Source organism: Tamandua tetradactyla, chromosome 13, assembly GCF_023851605.1.
Source record: "Tamandua tetradactyla isolate mTamTet1 chromosome 13, mTamTet1.pri, whole genome shotgun sequence".
Taxonomy (NCBI): domain Eukaryota; kingdom Metazoa; phylum Chordata; class Mammalia; order Pilosa; family Myrmecophagidae; genus Tamandua; species Tamandua tetradactyla.
This window is the reverse complement of record NC_135339.1, coordinates 85,407,687-85,433,025: the sequence shown is the minus strand read 5'-3', so window position 1 is coordinate 85,433,025 and position 25,339 is coordinate 85,407,687. Positions and strand designations below refer to the sequence as shown.

At 44.0% G+C, this 25,339-nt stretch overlaps 1 protein-coding gene across 1 annotated transcript in view; it reads right to left on the bottom strand.

Moving 5' to 3' along the window:
• The window catches only part of LOC143653434 (scavenger receptor cysteine-rich domain-containing protein DMBT1-like), a 90,811-nt gene that overhangs the window by 47,362 nt on the left and 18,110 nt on the right, over window positions 1-25,339 (bottom strand). The window contains exons 11-28 of the mRNA XM_077124464.1: window positions 24,372-24,425; window positions 23,189-23,251; window positions 22,131-22,448; window positions 21,893-21,964; window positions 20,401-20,469; window positions 17,218-17,535; window positions 16,818-16,847; window positions 16,114-16,179; window positions 14,638-14,709; window positions 13,976-14,293; window positions 13,811-13,840; window positions 12,642-12,680; window positions 10,317-10,464; window positions 8,216-8,406; window positions 6,992-7,021; window positions 6,296-6,341; window positions 4,709-5,109; window positions 1,340-1,372 (exon numbers count right to left, since the gene is read on the bottom strand). Of these exons, the coding sequence (XP_076980579.1) occupies window positions 1,340-1,372; window positions 4,709-5,109; window positions 6,296-6,341; window positions 6,992-7,021; window positions 8,216-8,406; window positions 10,317-10,464; window positions 12,642-12,680; window positions 13,811-13,840; window positions 13,976-14,293; window positions 14,638-14,709; window positions 16,114-16,179; window positions 16,818-16,847; window positions 17,218-17,535; window positions 20,401-20,469; window positions 21,893-21,964; window positions 22,131-22,448; window positions 23,189-23,251; window positions 24,372-24,425 (2,298 nt within the window). The remainder of the gene's footprint in view (window positions 1-1,339; window positions 1,373-4,708; window positions 5,110-6,295; window positions 6,342-6,991; window positions 7,022-8,215; window positions 8,407-10,316; window positions 10,465-12,641; window positions 12,681-13,810; window positions 13,841-13,975; window positions 14,294-14,637; window positions 14,710-16,113; window positions 16,180-16,817; window positions 16,848-17,217; window positions 17,536-20,400; window positions 20,470-21,892; window positions 21,965-22,130; window positions 22,449-23,188; window positions 23,252-24,371; window positions 24,426-25,339) is intronic.

Sequence of the window (25,339 nt, the reverse complement as noted above, 5' to 3'; positions counted from 1 at the left end):
CCGGGGAGAGAGCGCCCAGCCACCAAAGGGAGAGCGCCCAGCCCCACAACTTAGTCCATAAGGGGCAGAAGAGTCTCCCGGTGGAAATGCACAAATTCCTGCCCTGCAAAACCATCGTATACAATTAAATGGTGGTTGTTTTAAATAACTAAGTTTGGAGAAAGCGATAGATAACCAGAATAGGTCCTTTTACTCAATGTTGTCACATCACCCATTAACTTTTAATTTAGTTGAATTACATAAAATGAGAAAACTACAGATCAGCCTGCATTTGAATCTCCAAGGCCTTTGAACTTGACCTTGACCCTTTACTTTAGACAGCCCTTCATTTCTCACTCATGACTCCAACACATAAAGCTCGCCTCCCCCAGAAAATGACCCAAACACACAAGGGCTTTTCCAGGCAAAGGCCTGAGAGAGATGTGTCGGCACCTGGATGACTCGTGTGTCTTCTCTGAGGCTGTGTGAGGATAGCCAGGTGCGTTCAAAGGGCCAAAATGGGATATGCAAATCCCAGTTCTGCCACTTTCTAGTTGACGTATGTTGGGCAGGCTGCTTTGCCTCCCTAATCCTCAACTGAGGGGAGTAAATAAATAAATGTAGGCAGAATCCCAGTGTTCTAGCCTCATGTCTGCTGCTGAGCAGACACTTAGAAAAATCTGCTGCAATGAAGCAGAATTCTTTTTCATTCACTACCAGCATCATTTACATTGCACGTGTTGGTCTCATTTTTCTAATTATTGGTTTTTATTACAGATAATTATCATTCAACCATTAAATTACATGGTCTTTGAAAATGGGCAAAAATCATAGACTCCCACGAGCATGTGCATTAGAGTCAGAAAGCTCAGCGTGAAAGCTTGATTCCACCGTTTACTTGCTGAATGATGTGGGGAAAGTTATTTAACCTTTCTGAGATTCAAAATTCTGTTCTGTAAAACACATGATTTCATACCTTTTTGGCAGGATTGTCCTTAGGATTAGCAAAAATCTGAGCAAAACATTTCCTTGGTTGTTGTATGTCTGGGGCCAGTGAGTAAGGTATGGTAATTGAGGTTAGAGGCTGGGAAGCATGATGGCCAAGGGCATTAGCAGCCTAGGTTCAAGTCCACTGGCTAGCTCTGGGTACATTGCTAACTCTCTAGATCTTAGCTTACCTACCTGGAAAATGGAAAAAATCAAAATGCCTACCTTAAGGAGTTATTGTGAAGATTAAATGTATTGAATATGCAAAGGACCCAGAATAATGTCTGATTGTTCAGCATTTATAAGCATTTGCTATTGTTATTATAATTAATATGATGGAAAGCTGCCTGGACTAGAAAAAATGTGGACATACCTGGAGGTGTGGGAGGAGGCAGGTCTTCTGCATCTGAACACATAAAGAAAGGGAATAGGTCATTCTCTTTAGCAAGTCCAAAGTATGGAGAAGCTGGGTGACAAGGATGTGGGTGAGGGGTGAGGGGCAGAGGACAGCTGTCTTTCTGGCATGGGACCCAGAGACCCAGAACTCCCTTAGGCAGCTCCAGCCCACCTCTGGCAGGGTCCTTGGCTTCAGCGAGGGCAGAGCAGCTGGTTCCCCAAGGCAGCCAGGGCCAGAGTTCCCTCTTGCAGGATCACCTGGACTATTACTCAAAATACAGACTCCTGTGCCCCTTTCCAAACCTAGTAAATCATGATCTCTGGGGTGGAGCCCTGGAATTTGCATTCGTAATGCTGCAGGTGGTGCTTATGAAATTTGGAACCTCCCTGCTGAGCTCTGGGAGCTGTCCATGGTAGAAGATGCGTCCGAGCCCAGTGTCTGACTCAGAATAGAAGCTCGAGGATTGTTTGATGAAATAACAAACTGATGGATGAAAGTTCCATCCAGGTGTAGATGCAAAATGTCCCCACACCATCAGAAATCATTTCTGGAGGGGTAGGGGAGGGCTCCCTACCTGAGCAGATGACACCAGCATCCTCATGGTGGCCGCAGTTGTGCTCGGACCAGCCTGAGTGGGCGCACTGGCCTAGGTAGTGCTCCACCCCAGAGCACTGGAGGTTGTCCAGGAGGATGCTGCCCAAGCCTGGGCCGAAGTGGGCCTCACCAGGGCTAGACACAGCCTGACCGCACCCGAGCTGGCGGCACACGACCTCAGCTTCATGCAGGTCCCACAGGTCATCGCACACGGTGCCCCAGGCCCCTTGGTGGAAGACTTCCACGCGGCCCGAGCACCGGCCCAAGCCTCCTGCCAGGCGCAGCTCCGGCCAGTCCCCTGCAGACAGAGAGAAGTGCAGTGTGAGCCCTGAGAGATCTTGCCTGGAAATCTTGGCCCGCACCAAGCCTTGGAGGATGATAGGAGTTGGGGGCAGCCACTCCTCTGGTGCCTGGGCTGTGCTCTTCCTGTTTACAATTGGAAAGGAAGAGTTGGGGAAAGGCATTTGGGCCAGGGGTAAGAGTATATGCAAAATGACCCTGAAATGCCATTTCTCGCCTGCACAAATCTCTAAAAAAAATGGACATTAAAATAGAAAAGTACAAAGCCATCATCATATCTTAAAAAATAAAAAAAAATTCTAAAACTACTTTCTAATGACATCTCAAGGGTGTAAGAATCTGTACAGTTTAGATAGGGCGTGAATTCATTTTTTTTTTATTTTTTATTTTTTTACATGGGCAGGCTCACAGGAATCGAACTTGGGTTCCTGGCATGGCAGGCAAGAACTCTGCCACTGAGTCACCACTGCCTGCCCAGATAGGGAGTGACTTTAGAGCTGGAAGAATAAATAGCTAATTTATAAACAATACAAGAACAGCTAGTACTGAACTGGTTCCGCCCAACAACAAGAGGTGTAACCTACCTGGACTGCTAACATTGGATTCTTCGGCAGCTGTTGATAAAGAAAACAAATGTCTTTTGTAAATCCTGACTTTGATAACTGAATACAATGGTGTGCTGGTTTGAAACTACCATGTACTCCAGAAAAGCCATGTCCTTTTAATCCTAACCCTATCCTGTGGGGCAGACCTATTGTAAATTTGGATGTTTTGATTACGTTGTTTCCATGATGTGACCCACCCGTTGAAGGTGGGTCTTAGTTTATTGGAGTCCTTAGAAAAGCCGGCACAGAGAGGAGACACCTAGACACAGATGTTTGGAGATGGTTGGAGACAAGACAGAAGCTCATAGAGGAGGCCACTGGAAGCAGGAGCTGAAAGCAATGAAACCCAGAAACAAAGAGCCAGCAGACACCACCATGTGCCTTCCCATGTGACAGAGGAACTTGGATGCTGTTTTTCCTCTGAGATGATATCCTCTTATCACAGCCTTAATTTGAACATTTTCAGCTTAATAAGTCCCCTTTATAAAAACCAGTCCCTTTCTGGTGTATTGCATTCCAGCAGCTTTAGCAAACTGAAACAAATGGTTCTAACTATATTCTCATAAATGTTTATTAATCTGATATGGCAAAAAAATCAGTCCCTTTAAATAACAAAGTACTGGGAGAATAAGATTCACACAAAATGAAGCATCTCTCTGGTTGTTGGCTGCTACTGCATTCTGAGAAAATGGTAAGATAATCATCAAATACCAAGGGTACATTTGCGGTGATCTGACTTAAGTTATTGGTTTTGTGGCAGATGAGTTCCATTTTGGGGAGTCTTTGGGGCATGTCAAACTTAGACAATAATTCTCCAGAACACCTGAAACTAAGGACTAACACAGTTCATGAGGCTATAAAATGGCTAGCTGAGCCACACATAACAAGAAGCCACAGAGCAAACAGACAGATTGACAAATAAGTGCATAAGGAAACAAGAAAGCTCACAAACACATAACACAAACAATAAAAAGCAGTGGTTTTAAATATTTGCCTCAAATTAAAAGTCACAGATACCAGGTACTGGTACAAATTAAACTGCTTCTCTCATGGGCAATTCCATGCAGCCAGTACCACCGTGAGTTATAGTCACTGATTCTTTCACGCTACGTCATTTGTAACAGCTGTTTACCAAAATGTATCTCATTATTAGAAAGGATTATTAATAGACATTCCCAAAGCAACTAATCTATGGCAAGCTAATTTTCCCATAAATAAATCCAAAAGTTTTAAAAAGTTATCACCAGGCAATTGAAATTCCTCATCTTAATTCACTAATTTCCTTGGAGTCGTGATTAAGTGGGGGGAAACGGTAGTTAAGAATTTAAAGTTAGGTAGCCCCTACTGTTTTTAAGTAATGTGCAAGTGCTTTCCAAAGGGTATATCTAATCCTTACCAAACCCTGCAAAAAGCAATTCATCTTCTGATTTTATAAATGAAGAAACTGAGGTTCCAAGAGTGTAAATACAGCCTGAGTATTAGCACCAACCTTGGGGGTCATACTCAGATCTGTTTGCCTCTGAAGACCACCTTACTTTACTGACCTCAGGCTGCCCTCAGGCTGCCTCTTTAAATGAAAGATCTTTACACACATTCCTTTAAAATCCCCATAATAAACCATGATCTTGCATATGTCTATATTCAGTAAAGCACACACAGCTTGGGTAATTCCTACTATGGGAGGCCAGCAATCAAAAGCTTGTATATTTAACCAAGTCAATATAAATAAAGTGAAAGTTGAATGCTTTTTCCCTGACTCCCTTTGCCCCTGGCTACCTCCAAATGCTAACAGGGTGGTCTCAAAGAATTCTGGGACAGCAGTGACTGTCTAAGAAGGGAGGCCTACCTGAGCAGATGACACCGGCATCCTCGTGGTGGCCGCAGTTGTGCTCGGACCAGCCCGAGTGGGCACACTGGCCCAGGTAGCGCTCCACCCCGGAGCACTGGAGGTTATCCAGGAGGATGTTTCCTGAGCCTGGGCCAAAGTGGGCCTTCCCAAGGGCGGACATGGCCCGACCGCACCTGAGCTGGCGGCACACGACCTCAGCTTCGTTCAGGTCCCACAGGTCATCGCACACAGTGCCCCAGGCCCCTTGGTGGAAGACCTCCACGCGACCCGAGCACCGGCCCGAGCCGCCCACCAGCCGCAGTTCTGGCCAGTCCCCTGCAGACAGAGACTGGTGAGTGTCCTTCAACACAACACACTTACCAGGAACTGGTGGCCCTCTTCCCCCACGACTATTCGGACTGGAGGACCTGGAAGGGGGGTCAGTGCTGGTAGGTCTCAGGACTGGAGCTCAGATTTCCTCCCTGAGCAACTGAGCTTGGTGGAATCAGTTAGTGCTCAGCACTTCATTTGGATGGTTTATCTGGTCCTAGCATGGGTGGGCAAACACTGAGAGGATCTTTGGACTTTAAGGACCAAGGATTCCTCCTCTCTAGCTGGGAAAAGATTTCCCAAGCTTTTCCCTCTAAGCCCACCAGAGAGAGTTTAGCCTCCCTCCAGACACTGTAGGTATTGCCAACCCACCTGGGAGTTCTCCACCTTTCACTGGCAGGCGGAACCAGGCCAGGCTCTGGGCTTTTACCATCTATCCTACCATCATCTGTTTTACCATCATTGCACGAGGCCAAAGACTCTATCCATCTATCATTTAACCTGTTATTTTTATTTTCTTGAAGGTGCAGATGTGCACAGAATAATCACTGCAATTGTCAAAATATCATTTATCCTTAAAAGTCCATTAATTTAGTATGTATTTTGCCAGAGACATGTTACAATTTGTTTTGGCTAAATGCAGGAAGATATTATAAACGGTTGGTACAGTAATTTGGGATTTTATGGGGTGCTTTTGTGTGTGTGTGTGTGTGTGCGTGTGTGTGTTCACCTTCATCCTTATAACTCAGAAAGGTAAGCAGAAGAGTATCAGTATAGCAGTTTATATATAAGGAAACTGAAGGCTACAGAAGCAAAGCAACTCACTCCAAATTCCATAGCTAGTAAGTGGCAGATCTAAACTTAGGTCTCCTGATTCCCAAATTCACCATTTTTTTCTTTGTTAGTCTGTATCACCATCTCTGGAATGGCCCTGACACTCTACTCACTTTGAATGAGTCAATTAGTGATGCATGGTGTGAAACTAACTACAGTCAGGACAGGTCATATGAGGAAAACAGTCCCATAAAAGACACTTGTAAGTGTCACTGACTTTGATGACTCTGAAAGGCATAGGCAAATGAGCTTTTCTTCATCCTGGGATGCCAGAGTCAAACGATCCCAATGGTTTTGCGTGGACAGAGTGAGCAGAGTCAAGAGATCCTTTTGCAAATAGAACTATTTGCATTTGGTTCAGTTTCTGCCGATGAGACTGGTACAAATGCAGGCCCCGAGAGGGACATATACTTGGTAAATGAATGGATGTGTCCCCAGGGCTTACCTGGTCTTGCTGTTATTGTCTTGGGTGTTGCTGTCGGGATGGCTGTGGGCACAAGAAAAACCCTTCAGCAAAAAATGAGGACTCGGACGAAACAAGATGGCAGCATTCTAAGATCCGTCTCCATTAGATGCTGGAAATTCTGGCTGATTCCTTCTCTCTATAATCTTGATAGTAAGTGACCTTCCAAACCAACTCTCTTTTCATGTGGGTCTTAACAATTCTTAGGTGTAGGGTCCAACAGAAATAACATCCCTTCCTGCTGCCCAGTCTATGGAAGTATAAACATAAATGATGCCATTCTGTGCTAAAATGAAAACATTCACAATCCGCGGCCTTCTGGGGGAAAACAGCCATTTCCCTGATCTGCTTCTCCTTCATTAATTTTTCCTAAATGTAGAATATTCTGCTTATGTGTCTCATTGTCTTTGATAAGAAGGAATTAGAAAATCAAATTGACAATGACCCATTGGTAGTGACACAATGGCACCCGTAAGTAGGCACCAGGGTGAATGGGCGTTATACTGGTGTAAAAATGTGTAGACAGACTCTCAGCTTTGGTAGATTCATGCACGAAATTGGGAAATATGAGAGTGATCAAAATATGTCAGTTAAAGCACCAGGAGTGGGAACAGAGGAAGAGTGAAACATGAAATAGTAACGGAGATGAAATATCAACATTAAATGTGACTCACTGATGAGATGTGGGGTCTGTGAAACTGCCCCTGCAAACACAAGGAAACCAACGTCAACAACTGTTTAGCACCAATGGGCATGATTCCCCCAACCCACTTTGTGACATAACCCCCTTCTTCTGTGTTTTACAGCAAGTTTCCCAAACTTGTCCCATGTCAAACATCACCCCAGAGCTTGTTAAAACTGCAAGCGACTGTTCTGAGCAGTGTCTGGGACAGAGTGGCTGCATCATTTACAGTTCTAAGAGCTCAGCTTTTTTCTACTTAGTGGTAAATAGTGCAGGACCCACTACTGGGAACCGCAGGAAAATTAGTGAACCTTTCAGGTCTCAGTTTCCTCAACAGTTAAAGGAGAAAAAACATGGGTATGTGTGAGGATTAAATCAGATGACACCAGTCCTTAAAATCCTGCCTGATACATATTAGCCATTCAGTAACCTTCACTGTTATTTTGATTATTTTGATCACTGTTATAATTACTTAACCTCAAGAACACTGTGCTTCAACAGAGACCCTTGGCTAAGCTTCCCTCTTCCTTCTCGCCGTATGTCTTCTACATCCATCTCTCTGCTTCCCACACCCTTCTCTCACCCAATGCCCTTTTGCTATTTCTTTACTTACGACCCACCCAGATTTAAAGCCAAATTGAGGGCAGTTCTCCCTGATGTTTTCTTTAGCATCCGTTGCCTATATTGACCTCTCCTTCTCCTATTTCCTTCTAAGTTTCACATGTTCACTCATTGAGCATATTCCATTTGTTTATTTTTGTTAATTTAGTGTATTCTGTTGGTCCTCTAACTGCATCACAAGTATTTGTCTTGGATTCCCCTTTAGGGTGGGTCTGAGCCCCACTTAGGCTGGCATGACACTTTGTTACTCTATGGGTCCTAATAACACCTACCCAGTATTAGATTTAGAGTTATCTTCAGATGGCTGACTACAGCGGGATGTTTCTAAGAAACTAAAAAGCTCATCCTAAAACAATCAATTAGTGGGCATGGAAGATGTGCTACCACTATGCTGAGAGCTTTACCTGCAGCATTCCATGTAACTCTCATAGCCAACCTAGGAAATAAGGGTCTTTTATGATCCCCATTTTACTGAGATGGAATTAAGGCACAGAGAGGTCAAGCTGCTTGTCCAAAATCACAGAGTAAGTGGTTAAGCTATAACAGGTTCCGAGGGAGTGTTGTAGCACTGCTGCTCTGAACCAACGACTCTTACCTTTGGCTGCAGAATAATAATAGGCGATGAAGTTTTTTCCTATGTTGTTGAAGCTTCGGAAGTACACGAGGGTCATTGAGCTGGAGGAGGAGACGTAGGTGAGGTAGGCGCCCGAGCAGGTCTTCCCCAGGGACTTGGTGGAGGATGGAGGGCCGTCCAGGATTTCAAAATATTCATTGGTGCAGTCGAGGCTGTGGAAGCAAATGTCCATGGATGCCCTGATCTCCACATTAGGCCCTTTATTTCTTGGCTAGCAATGGGCTGAGGCAGCTTTTAAAAGCCTGTGAGCCCATTAAAGGTTGGGAAGAACTTCTGTCCACTGGCTTTTTCGCTCTGACAGCCATTACTTTGAGGGAATGGGGTTTTAACTGGGAGAGAAGAGAGGACCCTGAAGCACTAGGTAGACCCGGCTGAGGCCCTTGGAGCGGCCCAGGCCACAGGGCACCCTGCAGCCTGGGGCCAAGGGCAGGACCAGGCAAATCAAACCAATTTCACCACGTGGCCAGGAGCATGTGCAGCAGGGGAGAGGTTGCCGGGGGCCTGCAGGTGGGACATGGCCTCAGTTCCAAGCAATCTGAGAGGGAAGTGGCTGCCAAATCCTCTACCCAGCTTGCTTTGTGAGCAAAACTATCTGATTTTGTAGGGGTTGTTCTTCCTGGGGAAGTTTTATCCGGAAGCCATTAGTGCTAATATTAGAAAATCATTTCCACACATCAGCCCAATGAGCTGTCTATTCCAAGGCATACTTTGATTAACCCAAATTCTAGAGTAATAACTTATTTAAATTATTGCTGGTGGTTAATTTCTATGAAATACTCATTTACGAATAACATCAAACCTTAAACACTTACAACATTACACCCTAAATTTTCCTGATTCACCAGATCTGGAAGTAACCTCGGAATCTGCATCTTTAACCCTCAAGCAAGGATTCTCTCACACAGACGTGGGTACACACACATGCACACACACATGCACACACACACAGCTGTAAAAAGCATATAAAGTGAATTTTATTTTAATTAAAAGTGCATATTCAACCTTCTTTATGCATGCAAAAAGCAACAAACATGTGGAAACCAAAATTAAAAATATATCATTTGCAATTACTCCCTCCACCAAATAAAAGGAATACTTAAGTATAGATCAAACAAAACAGATATAGGATTTGTATGCTGAAAATGACAAAGAGTGAACATTAAAAATAACATTGAATGCTACCCAGGATGTGGGGAAACTGGATCTCTCAGACACTGCTGATGGGACTGTGAAATGGTCCACCCACTCTGGATAATCGTTTGGCAGTTTCTTAGAAAATTAAACATGTATTTAACTCAAGCAATGGTACTTTTGGACATGTATCCCAGAGAAATGTACATGAATGTGCAAAGTTGCTTTAGTTCTCATAGCAAAGACTGAAAACAACCCAGATGTCCTTCCGCTGGGGAGTGAGCAAACAGACTGTGTTACATCCATGCAGTGTAATACTTCTCAGCAATAAAAAGGAACCAACCACATGCAACAACTGGATGGACCCAGGGCACCATGCTGAGTGAAAAAGTCAATTTCAAAAAATTCCTTAGTGTATGATAAATAGAATCATATGGATTATAACTTTCACAAAATGACAAAACTATGGAGATGGAGAAGCAATTAGCGATGGCTTGGGACAGGGATGGGAGATGTAAATATAAAGGGTGAATGGGCAGTTCCTTTGTGGTAATGGAACAGTTCTGAATCTTGATTGTGGCAGTGGTTATACAAATGTACATATGGAAGAAAATTTCATAGAATGACACACACGCACAAACACATGCATGAGAAAATCAGTAAAAACTGAATAAGGTGTGCAGTCTAGCTAACAGCACTGCAACCAACGGCAGTTTCCCAGCTTTGATATTGCAGCAGTTAAGAGATCACCTTTGGGGGATGCTGGGGGAAGGATACAAGGGACTCTGTGACAGAGTCTATTGTTACTTCAAAATAAGAAGTAAAAACAAATGCATGAAATACGCTTTGACTTATGAGAACCAACCACAGGAATGATTGATTGGAATTTTGAACTAATTGAATGTGGTTAAGTAACATATTTAATACTTACTTAAGATATGGAAACGCCAACAGTATATGGTCAGATGCATTTGCCTTGATTTCCCAGACACAGGTGATGTTATCATGCATTTCATTCTGGGGGGGATTCCTAATCGCTCCAGATGAATTAGTAATAATGCCACCACACTGAGATTTTTCTAAATGCAGAAAGGAGGTATTTTAGAATTCCAGTTTACTTCATTGTTCAGTTTCCTATTTTTAGAATTTATACCTCTCATTTCTTTTTTGTTTTCTTCCCCCCAAAGTTTTCATTGGTCATTAGTTTGTGGGTCTCTGTTATGAAATATCACAAGTGTAAATTATTCTAAAAAGTCTTGCATTTGTACACCATATGTTCACACCAGCATTATTCACAGTTGCCAAAATTTGGAAACAGCTCAAATGTCTATCAGTGGATGAATGGATAAACAAAATGTGTAATAGTGGAATACTACTCAGCTTTTAAAAGGAATGAAGTTCTGATACATGCTCATGCCACTATATGGATAAACCTTGAAGATATCATATTGACAGCTGTTGTATAATTCCGGTTATTTTAAAGAGCTAAATAAGCTAAATATAGAGACAGAGAGTAGAGCACAGGGTACCAGGAGCAGGGAGGGAAGGGAGATGGGGAGTTAATGTGCAAGGGCTTTAGGGCTTCCGGTTGGGGTGATGGGAGAGTCCTGGTAGTGGATAATGGTGGAAGGTCACACAACTTTGTGAATGTGATTAATACCACTGAACTGTGTGCTTGGAAATGGTTGGGATGGGAACACTTATGCTGTGTATATTTCCATTATTAAAAATAAAAAAGAGAGCAACTATAGAGACTATGACATCGATCTCATAGTGGAGGAGAAAAGGTACAAAAGGACATTATTGGGGACATATGAAAAAGTTGGAATACAGATGGAAAGCTTTATATAAATGTTAAATTTCTTGGGCTTGATAACTGTACTTAAAGTGATTACACAAGTGAATATCTTTGTTCTTAGGAAACGTTCACGGCAGTATTAAGTGTTTAAGGATCATGATATGTGCAACCTACTCTCAAATGTTTAGAAGACTGATGGATAAATAGATGAATGGATAGAGAGGATGACACAGCAGATGTGGCAAAATGTTAACTGGTGGATCTGGGTATCTTGTGGGGATACTCTGCATGGGTTTTGTATTATTTTTGCAACTGTTATGTAAGTTTGAAATTATTCCAAACTAAAAAGATTAAGAAAAAAATGTCTTGTGAACTTAGAAAATTAGGGTATGAGTATCTAAATATTGAAACATCTCTCACCTCTTTTGAGAATTCTACCACTGACATGAACTCACTGGAAAAACCTGTCATCTATTAACAGCCAGAAACTCCTTCTCTGGTTACTCCCTAGTAGTGGTTTCAATAGCCTTGATTTTTGTTGGTTACCAGTAGTGATGAGTAAAGAACTGCTTCAGTTTCCCAATGGAGGCCGAGCCTCTGTGGCAGCTGTCTTCGGTGTATATGACGATGACAGTCTCTTACCTACCATCGCTTGTAATTTTAATGGTGGAAAAAAGTAGTCCTGAATAATCCACATCCCCCCAATACTAATAGCATTCTGCGGCCACCTGTCCATCCACCTGCCTGTTCATTTGTTACTCTATTTGCTTGTCTTACTGTCTATCTACCTGTCCAATAGTTAGTCCCAATTTAAAGATGCTTCCCGTGGCAATGGAAACAGATGGCTTTTCTCCATCAGTTCATCTGGCTGCATAAGAACTGGACCACACCCTCAATTTGTGGTCTTATTGGATTGAGTCATATAGTTGAGGCTCCCTCTAGAAGGTACAACCAGGCTCTCCAGGCGTCGGTATTGTTTTAGCCCTTTATCCCCATGGAAACCTCCAGGAAGGTTCTTGTGGCCCAAGGCATAGTCAAGAGAGGAGGAAAAAAAGCAGATGGAAAAGAAAGGATGGAGAGGAGATGTAGACAGAGAAGGAGGAAGCAAAAAGAAGAAAGAAGTGCACATAAAGGCAGAAGCCCCCTCAAATGGTGGCCTTGGCGCTGCCCTGCAAAACTGCTGTGCTCATGGTCCCAGGCCAGCCCTTCACACATGGTATCCAGGCTGGGAGACCAAGGAAGCCAGCATCACTTGATTCATTGGCCTTTCCTCTTTGACTAAGTAGAAATGGAATTGAAACCATAAATTCGTTGGCCTTTGCTACTGGGCCCTTCACTCAAAACACAGGTTTAAACGAGTAACACAGGCAGGGTAGTGGTATTTTGGCTAAATTTCTTGAACAACACTTGAGGGCTTGAATTAGAGAAAGATAACCAGAACCACCAAGGCTGTCTTACCTGCAGTTGTTCCTACTTCCAGGGCAGCCGGAAGGAGAGCTGTTGAACACACAAAGGACATGAGGAGTGCTGGCTGTCTCTGAGGGGCACAGCACCCCAGTCTGTACATGAGATGACTGAAGGCCTTTGAACTAATACACCATCTGCCCCCTGCCTACCCCCCAGACCCCAAATGCTGAAATGGTCTCTGGGAGTGAGGTCTGAGCTTGGAGGGGACTTTATGCACAAGAGGGAAGAAGTACTTTCCAGACTTTGATGCATTATTCTTTTGTCATAAATGCAAATGGGAGATGCTTTTTAACTGGGGGGCTTAAGAAACTAAAGACATGAAATTCTCACTTCTAGTTTCTTCCAGTGGCCCAAGGATGGGCAGTTGTCAGGCTGAGATGCAAGAATAGGAGAAGGCACCAATTCACAATTCATTGATTCCTTTCATCTTGTGCTGCTCAGAGTTGAGTCAGGACCCAAAGATGCTGCGGACCACCCCTCACACTTCTCTCTCCATCCCCAGCATCCCTCTCTCAGCAACTCTCAGCTCAGCGCCTTGCCCTGGGGATTCTCTCCCACGACCCATTCATTCCCACCTGCTAGGGTGGACAACCAGGAAAAGGAATGTGAATTAAGCTTTATCAGACTTTGTCAACACAGCTAATTCATGACTTACCCTCTGAGTGGACAGCACTTGCTCTCAGGTTGAGAGTGTGCAGGAAAGTTCCAGCAAGAGAAGCTCTGAGGGCCCAGGGCTCCACCAGGAGTATAGTGAGGTAAGGAGGGAGTGGGATGAGAATTGGCTCACCTTGACATCGTTAAGGTCTGGCCCCTCAGCCTTTTACTCCTGGACAGTTTGTTTGTCCTGAGTTTCTTGACAACCTACCTTTAACCACCTCTCTACCCCGATCTCATCATCCCCCACTCCTACATGCAACTCTCAGAACTGCAAACCCAAAGTACTGCACAGAAGTCTGAAAACTGCATGGTTGGAGGATGGAGGCGAGAGAAAAAATGATAATGGATGACATTTCTAAGGCATTATTCAGCTTTCCCTCTGTACAATTAGGTAATTCCGTATCTTCAGTCACTTTACAGGCTTGGAAAATAAGACAACAGTTTCCTTCAGAATTCCTTCCCCAAGGTTTTGCTAGACAGCACACAAAGCATAGCCCCCCTACCTGGTGGTGGGCCAGTGGACTGTCCGGCACCTGTAAGCATGAGAGAAGGAAAATGTCCAGTGTGAGCAAGTACTGTGCAGGCTCATGTTCAATAGTTATATTTAAAAGGACTCACTTGGAAAGAGCCAAAGTAAGGCTGTGCCTGAGAAAGGAGCCAAGATTTACCTGAACAGATCACGCTGGCGTCTTCACTGTGAGCACAGTTGTGGGAAAACCAGCCGACGTGGGCGCACTCTTCAAGGTGCTCTTCATCTCCCCTACAGTGCACATTGTCGAGGAGGATTTTCCCAGAACCTTCCCCAAAGTGGGCCTCGCCCAGGGCTGAGAGGGCCCAGCCACAGCCCAGCTGCTTGCAGACGACGTCTGCTTGTGGCAGGTCCCAGAGGTCATCACACACAGTGCCCCAGACACCCTGGTAGAAAAGCTCCACGCGGCCTGCACAGCTCCCGTGGCTTCCGGCGAGCCGCAGGGGGGCCCAGCCTCCTGAGCAAATCAAAATACGGTGTGGATAAGGAAGATGTTATAGGCTGATTGGAGCAGATGCATCTTCAAAGCTGAAGACCCTGCAATAATGCTCATACCAGGTAACAGCAAAAAATATCCTAATGGACCTCACTCATCACTACCTCTATATGATTCTTGGCCAGCTTCATATTCTCATTTGGAGAGCATGTTAGCATCTCCTACCCTTCTGCAGTGGACTCAGCTTCCATGAGGGTCTGCTTTGTCCATTGCTATATATATATCTCCAGTAACACTGTTGAATGAACAAAGTTGCTCACAAAACAATGGGAAAAGGTGAGTAGGTCTTGCAAACACAATCCTACCTGGAGGTGCAGAAAAAGGTGGATATTCAGGCACTGATGTCACCAATGATGTGGGAAGTCGGCTCTCATGGGCTAGAGAGAGTAAAAAGGAAGGACTATCATCAAAAAATTGTCAGAATATTTGGAGAAGATACACCATTGCTTCAAGAGGGCTCCTGTCCCCTGCTGAAGGGCTCCTGTCCCCTCCCAGAATTCATCAAGAGTCATGAAGACACTGCATTCTCAGATGCCCAAGATCTCCAGTTAGGGCAGAACACAGCATTGCTGCCTATGGACAAATCAGCACATACCAAGTGGTTGCAAAAGCAATTCTCTGGGGCAATTGTCTGCTTTATGCAAGGTCATCAGTTGGCCACCATCTGTCCCATCTCTGAGCCTCCCCACATATGCCACTGTCAAGACTTCACTTAAGCAAAGCACAGAAGGTCATACAGCAGATTTGTGGTGGGGAGGTGGGCATCCAGGCTAAAATGGCTACAGAAGTGCTTTCATTTTGTCCCTTCCTTCTTCTTCACTGCGTGTGAGGGAGGCAGAGAAAAATGTTGCTAGTTCCATTTGGCAGGTAAGAAAACGGAGGTGCAGAGAGCTTGGGCCACTAGCCCCAGGCAGAACCAAGAGTCAGCTCACATGCCAGGTACCAGGAGCGGGCCACCCACTTCCTGGTGTTGGCATCACCTGGCCATTTCCTAACAACACCCCCATCATCTTTGGGCCCCTCAGGAGGGTATTGAGAGGAAACACTTCATGGTTCAAATGCATGTCCTTTGTTCTACCTTCTGCTTGGTGGGTGGAAGATTCGGCCCCTATCCAGGTGAAGAGAGAGAATTTGTATAAACCATGGACTCGTCGTGAGCCCCCTCTCTAGCTGCTTCTGTGGTGTCTCTACGACCCAGCGTGCTGAACGGAGGCTGCCACGCAGAGGCGCTGCTCTGGCCACTGGCACACAGGGCAGCCTCCTCTCGAGCCTGTGAAATTACACACACCAGCGTATAGGAGCCTTGGGAGGCACTTGGGAGCGGCAGGACCCTGTTCCTGATCCTTCTGCCAGCCTGGCTGCCATTTAGCTGCTCAAGCAAATGTTCCTTGTGGGCAAGTATTTTTTCCTTGGAGTACAAGATTGCTTCAGGAAACTCCCAGCTCCCCAGGAACCACTGCTTCTGGGGACTCCAGAGGCTGGCCTGTGTTTGCAGTGACCACTCCCCTCTCATCAGAAACGCCAGGGGCTGTTCCCTGAATGGCATTTACAGGAGGGACTCTTTGGACAGGACTGGCAAGCAGAACTTTCTCAGATACCCCAGAACCTTCTCACAGTTCATGCCTTTGAGGACCAACAGCGAGATAGTTTGTGTTGTGCTGGGCAAGGACGGACATGTGGGGTGATGGTAAGGTGGGTAGCAGAGGCACCCACAGGAAAGGAAGGTGGAAACATGGGAGAGGACTCCCCAGGGGCCAAAAGGATGGGATGACAGGTCCTACCTGCTGATGGCTGTGCTGTCTGTGGAGCTGCAGGCCTGGCTGAGGGCGTGAAGGGGTTCTCTCTGGCTACATGAGACAATGTCAAGGTTAAAGAGCATCAACTTTGAGCCCCTGTTAAGCACTGGCTTTCTCTGAACATTCTCCTTTCCTGCACCCCACATCCCATCTGCAATGCTGTGGGCAAAGCCAAGCCTGTAGCCTTGCTCCATCACTAACCACTCCTGACACCCAGGGGTGGGGATAGGGGGCACATCTTCTCTGGCACTCAAGACAACTATTTATTCCCATTTTTTCTAGATTGGTACTTTTATTATTTTTCTGTTCAAAAGTGATATTTCTCCCTTATGGAATAATTGGGAAAAAAAGCAGATAAAAAGCAAGAAAGCAATGATCCCCTGTAAGTCCACCACCTAGAGAAAACCTCAGCACCCACTGTGGTGCCAGTTTGCCTTGCTTTCCTAGGCTTTTGTTCATATAAATGAGGATGGACTGATACACAAACAGCATGAATTGCTGGTGCTGGCTCTTTAGGAATATCCTAACTTAAATATGAAGCATATGCGGTGACTTTGCAGAGGCCCTTTCATGTTTACCCCATGTAAGGAACTAAAATTGTCCCAGTGGCCCATGTGGATTTAAAAATATATATTCGATCCCGGTGCTTGCCCATGCAAAAAAACATATATATATACACTTCATCTTACCTACTGGTAGAGTTTCTGGAGCATCTGTGCCTGGCAGGAGTTGGGGTGCAGTTTCAGCAGGGAGAAAGAGAGAGAAAACAAAAGTACTACCTAAGTCTGATGGAATCTCACAAAGGTGGTCAGCTAACCAGTGGGCCGGGTGGTGACCAAGCCTGGCCTGTGAATCTGAATGAGCACAAAGGGGCTTGATCACTTCTTAATGCTTCCAAGCCCAGCAAAGGATGGGGCAACCGACCAGGTTCTGGGGTGGGGGCGGGGTCTGATGGCTCACCAGGAAAGAGCCGCACCCTGGGGTTTGCAGAACACGTTTTACTATCTCACCCCGTGTGGTCATGAATGCAGGACTAATGTGCCTGAAGGACACAAGGTGGGACGTCCCGGGGACTGAGCAGCCCCTCACCTGTGCAGATGACGCCTGCGTCCTCCAGGTGCCCACAGTGGAGCCCGCCCGGGGCCCCGTGCTCACACTGCCCCAGGTGGCTCTCGCTGCCCGCGCACTGCACGTCGTCCTGCAGGATCTTCCCGGAGCCGGCCCCGAAGTGGGCGCCTCCGGGGGCTGCCACGGCCTGGCCACACCGCAGCTGGCGGCACACGACGGCAGCCTCGGCCAGGTCCCAGAGGTCGTCACACACGGTCCCCCACGTGCCCTGGTCGAGAACCTCCACGCGGCCTGAGCACCGCCCCGTGCCATTCCGCAGCCTCACGGCCATCCAGGGCCCTGGAGAAAGAATGCAGTGGGGAAATGAGGCTTCAGGAGGCTGTCCTTCACCTTTAGACTAATAGTGGGTCATATCTCCCCACTTTGCATATATGCTGTCTGTTGGGAACACAATCCCTTCACCCACCAATAAGAATTACCAAATTCTTATTACCAAAGGATTATCCAAGGGCATTAGCACATTCTATGCTGCTAAATGCTGACTTTCTTTCGATTTCTGTTCAAGAATATCTCTGTGATGAACACAAGTGAGCTGAACAAGTCATTTCACTCACCAAGTGGTAGAGGAGTTAAATGGACTGTCTTTTCATTGCTTTCAATATCATCATCCATTTATTCCAATAATATTTAATGGACACCTTCAGTATGCAAGGCCCCAAGATTGTTCTTGGTATATGAGATTATGAAAAATGTATAAGAATCCCTGATGTAGGAAGCAGACTGAGCATGGAAAGGACCATGAAACAGCTACAGTTAATATTCTAGTTGTGAGCTGGGATGCCACCTGCTTGTGCTGGCCAGGGAATACCTCTGGAAGGAACTGCATCTCAGAACAACAGTGAGATTTTATCAGTAAGAGAACTTTGTGATCTTTGAAAACCTGTCATCTCCCAAAAGGGCGCAGCTGCAGCGGGAGGTCTTTGAGAAGGCGAGGAGGGGAAGGGGGTGGGGGTAGCAGGGACTGCCCAGCCTGGGCAATACCAGAGCTTGTGATTCAGACAGAGATGGCTTGGCAGGTTTGAGGCTGATGAACTGATTGCTTCAGTTTTCATTACCCTGATGTGTCTAGACACTTGACCTGAGGCTAGGTCTGTGAAACACTGCTTCTCAAGGGGCCAAAGTTTGGAAAGCTGTTTATTTTATTCCCTTCTTGGAGCTCGACAGTGCTAATTAATATATTAAAGTCTATGTCAGGCCCTGGAGTAACAAATGCTTAAACCTGTCTGATCCAGGATAGGCCAACTTCTGTAGCTATATTTGGATGTATTACACATGTTGAATCGTGAGAAATTTTTGTTTCTTGCTATTAAGTTTGGGAGAGATTGCCATCATCAAATTATATCATCCAAGAAAAAGGTCTTTTAATTAACATTGTGCCTAAGACTGAGGCAGGATTGGATAATAGATATCCTTCCTTGTTCCCAAAAAGCAGTAGCCTACTGCTGGGGGGTGGAGTATGAGTTTGGAGGGAAACTCCATTGTGGCATATGTGAAGGAGTAACTGAAATCTGACTGCAATATTGGGGAAAAACTGACCCTGTAGTCAGCACTGCAAGTACAAATCCCAGAATCTCATGGCTGCCAAATTATGAAATTTCTGTTTCATAGAAACAGGCCCTAGAAGAAATGTTGTCATAATAATACTGGAATCCAGCTCAGTTCCTGTCTAGACTGACTCAGTCCCTAATACTAATGTCCTTACAGAGGAGATTTGCCTATTTGGGGGTGTAAATACTATTTACCCCAGTATCTGCTATTCTATACACTAAGTCCAGCATAAAATAAAAAACTATGGAACACGTGCCAAAAAAAAAAAAAAAAAAAAGGGAAAAAACCCCAACCTATTGTCCAGAAGCATAGCAATTGACATAAATGGAATAAGAGATGACCTAAATGTTGTAACAATCAGATAGGGACTTCAAAACAGTTATTAATCATAACATCCACAAATCTCTTGGAAAAGGTGAACAGCAAGCAGGAACAGATAGGAAGTTCAAGAGAGCAACTGAAAATATAAGAAAGAGTTAAATGGAAATACTATAAATAAAAACAAATAGAATATCAGAGAAGAATTTCTTTGATGGGCTCATCTTTAGACTCAACACAACTCAGGAAAGATTCTGTGAACATGAAGATGGTTATAAGAAATTATCCAAATTGGAACACAAAGAAAAAGAGTTTTAAAAAGCAAGAACAGAGCATCCAAGCACTGTGGGACATGGGGAGCAAATGATGTACCACATGTATACATAGAGTTCCAGAAGCAGACAGGAGAAATATTGAAGAGAGGATGGTCATTTATTTCTGAAAATAATGAAAGGCATCACACCACAGATCAAAGAATCTCAGAGAACCCCAAACAGGATAATCAAACTGCTGAAAACTGAAGATAAAGAGAAAATCTTAGAAATAGAGATTAAAAAAAGTGTTACATTTGAGAAGAACAAATTAGGAATTACAGCAAACCCCTATTTAGGGACTACGCAGGCCAGAAGACAAAGGAGTCCATTACTAAGGTGCCGGAAGAAATAAAATAATTAGCCCAAATTTCATCTTTCCAAAAAGACTGCTTCAAAAATGAAGTAAAAATAAAGGCTGTTTTCTGACAGAAGAAAATTGACACAATTAATTGACACCAGGCCCACACTACAACAAATATTAAAGAAAATTCTTCAGGCTGAAGAAATGTTATTCCAGAAGGAAAGATGGATCTACCTAGAAGAATGAGGAATGCCAGGATGTAAAAAATGAAGGTAAATATAAAGGATGACTCTCTCATCTTTATTCACAAAAGTAGTAACAGTATATCAGGGGGCATATAATGTAAGAAAAATTAAAATATATCACAGCAATAAGACAAAGGATGGGAGGGAAGAATTGGAATTATATTGTAAGGTTCGTATATGAAGTGATATAATACTATTGGAAGGAGTTTAAGAGCTCCTAGAGAAAAAACAAAGGTCAAACCTTGATCCTTGAAGACAGGCAGATCAGAATTCGAGGCTTAGCTCTATCACTTGAAAAATGTAGGAAAAATATTTGACATTCCAAGTTGCTATTTATTTATCTAGTAAATGGAGAGAATCTGTGCCTTCTGATAGCTATCTGAGTGCAAATACTCACCAAATTCTAGTAGGAACATACCTGCTGATGTGAGCGTAGAAGGAAGGGGGCTGGACCCCACTGTGGGTGGGGTTGCCAAGAGCGCATCACCTATGAGCCAGAACACACAAGGACATCCCCATGAGCAGAAGTTTCCAAAACCCACATTGGGAAAGGAAATGCAGAAGTAAGAACCAGTGGAATCAAGAATTTTCTGTCAAATCTTTTCTCCTCCAGAGGCAAGGAGTTAAGAAGTTCAGAAGAGTCACTTTCCACCCCCACAACTTACCCTCCCCCTCAATCCCTCCCCATCTATCTCCCCAACCTCACACCCCCACTTATCTCCACCCCCAAAACCTATCCCCACCCACCGTCCTGCCCCCTATCCCCATCCCCACCCTCACACACTCTTATCTCCCAGCCCTGCTCTCCAGACTCCACAGAGGCAGGGAAAACTCTAGTTATCTGGAGAAGAATCCCCTTGGTTAGTACATTTCAGTTCTTCAAATTCCTGCACAACAAATTCTGGAATTTCTTTGATGCCATACTGGTTCTTTCTCTCTTAAAAAATACCCATATTTCTCTTCTCATGGGGACATTACGTTCAACAAACCATCAAGCCTTTCCAATTGAGCTAGTATTTATCTAGACTCTACCGCACTTAAGCAATTAGGGATGTAGACATGACCTTTACCCTGGTCTTTGCTTTTCTTTTTGTTGTCTCAAAACCTCAAAGAACCTTAGTGCTCTTTTATGGTGGGATGCACTTGACCAAATTAGCAATTCAACTCTCAAAGGGCAGTTTTTTAAACTGGTTGACAGTGGGTGGGGGCATATAAAAGAACAGTTCATTTGGGTGATTTTGGAAGTGGAGGGGTTGGTTGTTTTCCAGCTGCCCACATAGCGCCTTGTCACGCTGGCCTTAATACATAAGCAAAATACCTACAGCTTATCTTGCCTGTTCTTTACGCAGATGGACACCTGCTCTGAGCCAGTGCAGGGGAGAAACTTACTGTGTTGCCATCAACTGGGGAGACTCCCCTGGTCTCTCCTCTGTGAACCATTTTATCATGCATTTAGGGGACCAGCATCATTCTCTCCTGACAGAAACACACAGAGGGATGAACTCTGTGCCTCCCTGGAGAAGTAACTTGTCCTCCCTCATTCTGCTGCTTCTGTACCTCCTGGGTTTGTAATATTAAGTAGGGTTTCTAATGGTGATGACAGCACTCACAAAGTGTTTACCTTTCTTTGCCTGTGCAAAGTATCCATTTGGAGATGTGCCTCCAGGTTAACTACACCCATTATTGCTGAGTTCATAAATCAACTTGACAGTATAAGAATTTTCTAAAGATAATTATTGGCAGAGAAGAAAAGGAATTTCTCAAAACTCTGTTTTTATTGGCCCCTGATCCTGCCCTGATCCTGCCCTAAATATTCCTCTACGTTTGTTGAGGAATTGCTAATGCAGTTTCAGAAAATGACTCTCTGGGGAAGGAAAAGCTATCCCAGTTCAAACAGACAATTTACCCACCTGGGCGTGTGTGCCACGAGGCCACAGCTTCCGGCTCAGTGGTGGGGACGGAGGCTGATGAATCATCAGCATCTGATAGTTGAAAATATTAATGACAAACAGTAATATAATAATTTCATTTCAATGCTAATAAAATCTTGAATAGCAGCAAAAACTGCACAATGACTTCTAGAAAACTGGGTGAATGTGTCTGAAACGACATAAGGAGGGACATCCCAGGGACCGAGCAGCCCCTCACCTGCACAGATGACGCCTGCGTCCTCCAGGTGCCCGCAGTGGAGCCCGCCCGAGGCCCCGTGCTCACACTGCCCCAGGTGGCTCTCGCTGCCCGCGCACTGCACGTCGTCCTGCAGGATCTTCCCGGAGCCAGCCCCGAAATGGGCACCTCCAGGGGCTGCCACGGCCCGGCCACACCGCAGCTGGCGGCACACGACGGTGGCCTCGGCCAGGTCCCAGAGGTCGTCACACACGGTCCTCCACGTACCCTGGACGAGAACCTCCACGCGGCCTGAGCACCGCCCTGTGCCATTCAGCAGCCTCACGGCTATCCAGGGCCCTGGGGAAGCACAGAGAAGAGAGAGCCTGGGGGACAGGCCCCTCCAGTGTCTGGGAGGTCCCCTTCATCCTTCTAAATTTCTAGATGAGAGTGTCCCCATTTTAACAAACATATCAGATCACAGAATCTGCATGCATCCACACGTTATGAGGAGTCAGATGGTCTTCATTCTCAACTAATAATGGCCCTTTGCTATATTCTTATTCTTATTCTAAAAGATGAAACTGTCTTTATGAATTTTTCAGAATTTATGGAAGGTTCTTCTAATAACGGACACTTTATCTATATGCTAGTTCTCTGTCATGGAATGATGAGGTGCCATTATATTTAACAAAATTAACAAAAACTATCCATCTGCACATCAGAGCTAAGCAGACCCTTTGTCACCCAGAACTACATTAACCTTGGAGAAGCTTTACCATGCCTTTACCATGCAAAGGAGAATGAGGATAGGAATGAACACTTGCGGTTTGGGGTAAAGTGCCAGAGCTTCAAAGAGCCACCAATTCACATGTCTCTCTTAATCTTTACCACAAGCATAGGTGGTAAAAGGTGGGTTCCCCATTTTATAGAGGAATAAATTGAGACTCAGAAGGTTTATGAGAATTGCCCTAAATCCCACGGCTTGCAAATGGTGGGGTCTCCCACCTGAACTCTGCCTGTGTTTTCCCTCTAGCTTGGAGAAATGCCTCTCTCAATGCTATCCACCAGCTTAATTTCTCAGGAACTGCTTCCAATACCTGCTGGTTGAGGAGTCATTGCCTCCAGGGTTGTGGTCTGTGAAGGCTCTGAGAAGATGTCATCTATAAGGAATAAGGGAGTTAGCGTGCTGACGGTCAGTAAGGTTGAAGAATAAAGTAAATATACTGTAGAAAGGACTCTCCTAAGACCTAACACCCTTCTGTAGTTTTTTGGTTTTGTCTTATTTTGTCTGTAAGTACCATCATCACCATCAAACAAGAGAGTTCAGCTTTTTCTTTATCCATTATAAGTTCATGATAAGCATATTCTTGAACATACTTTGCTCAATAGAAATAAATCTTTTTAAAATAGAAGACAACTCGAGGGCATTACACTTAAGGAAACAGAAAGGGAATAAAAGCGGTCTCTACAAATGAATAACTTTATGTGCCATCCAATATCCACAGTGATTTACTAAATGCAAAGAAGGTAAGGCAGAGTGGCTGTGTGTAAAATGTTTATAACTCAGTCAGAAGCTAGGACAAATAAGTACACAAGTAGCTGTAACATGAGATGGAGCAAGACAGGTGTCAGCAGAAAGGGTACAAATTTGGAGATCAGGGAAAACTCCCTGAAGAAACGGAAACTTAACACCTTAGTAGGACTTCGACAGGTGGAAGAGGAGGGAGGAGAGCTCTTCTCAGACTCCAGTTTAGATACTCAGAGAGATGAGATAACATATTTAAATTTGGTTAGAATACCTTGAATTACCCATGGTAGCATATCCAGTAATCCCCAGTACCAGGATATTAGCATTTTCCTTGTGCACATTATGTATAAAACTTCCTGAAAGGTGGGACAAGAAGGCAGGGGGATTTGGGTCAAGTGTATTTTAGAGGCATAGCATCCTCTAGTGGAGATTTTATAGGGCTAATTGCATATTCATGCTCCAGACATCCTGTAGGAAGGAAATCTGTTTAATTTGCGTAACCCAGAGTTTCCTAAACTCACAGGACCACAGAACCTTCATCTTAACATATTGATGATGTTCTGGAAACACATTCTCAGAAATATCTTTATTTAGCTACCTCAAGGATCTTGGTACTGGGGCCCCCTAGCAAGTTTGGTATTAAATTTCCATTTTTGTTATTATTTCTAAAAATATGAAGTACCTTGTAAGCTTGAATAAATATGTAGTTATGAAGTTTCAATGTAAGCTCAAAAATAACCATTTTTATGTACCTGTTTGTGTTTGCACTTCTGCAGAGATGGTGGATGCAGCTGTTATTTCAGTAGCTACAATCAAAAGAAAACATCAGTGAGTAGTGAACAGTCACTTCAAATAGATAAAACAAAAGCCGAGGAAAGGGAAAGCGATCTGGTATTCCAAATCGATGTACAATGTTTCTTTGCAAAATGTAATATAATAAGCAAGTTCTAAAGGGGTTAGATCTAATTTTTATCCCACCACTTATTACAAGTGAACTCAAGTTTCCTTATCTGTAAGAAGAGGAATCAGATATTATGTTGGATAGGAAAGAGCTTTATAAACCAAGAAGATTTAAAAATTATCATTAAAGCCTAAATTCAATAAATACTTCATTGTACAGAAAAGTTCACTAGCAACAAAAATTGGTTTACAAAATTAAAAAAAAATTTAAATGCCTTTCGCAATAGTATAAAAATAGAAATTCTTATGGATAAGTCTAAGAATACATGCACAAAATTTGCGTGCAGAAAACTACAGAATATTGATGAGATAAATTAGAGACCTAAATGAGTGAGAGATATATCAATGGATCAGAGAGCTCAATATTGTTAAGATAACAATTTTCCTCAAATTTATCTATAGAATCAACATAATCTCAATTAAAAATCCCAGCCAGTGTTTTTATAGAAGTTGATAAACTGACTTGAAAATTTATATGACAGCAAAGACACTAGATTAGCCAAAATAATTTGAAAAGAAGAAAAAAATTGAAGTTGGAGGATCAACACTACCTGATTTTGGGATTTACTCTAAAGCCACAGGAAAGATGGTGTGATATTAGCATGAAGATACTAATATAAGTTAACAAACAGAGTTCAGAAATAGACCTAAATAACCATATTCATATGTATATGTATATGGTTATTTAGTTTTTAATGAAGCTGCCGTGGTATTTTGATGGATCCTTTTCAACAATGGTGTTGAAACAATTAGATGTCTA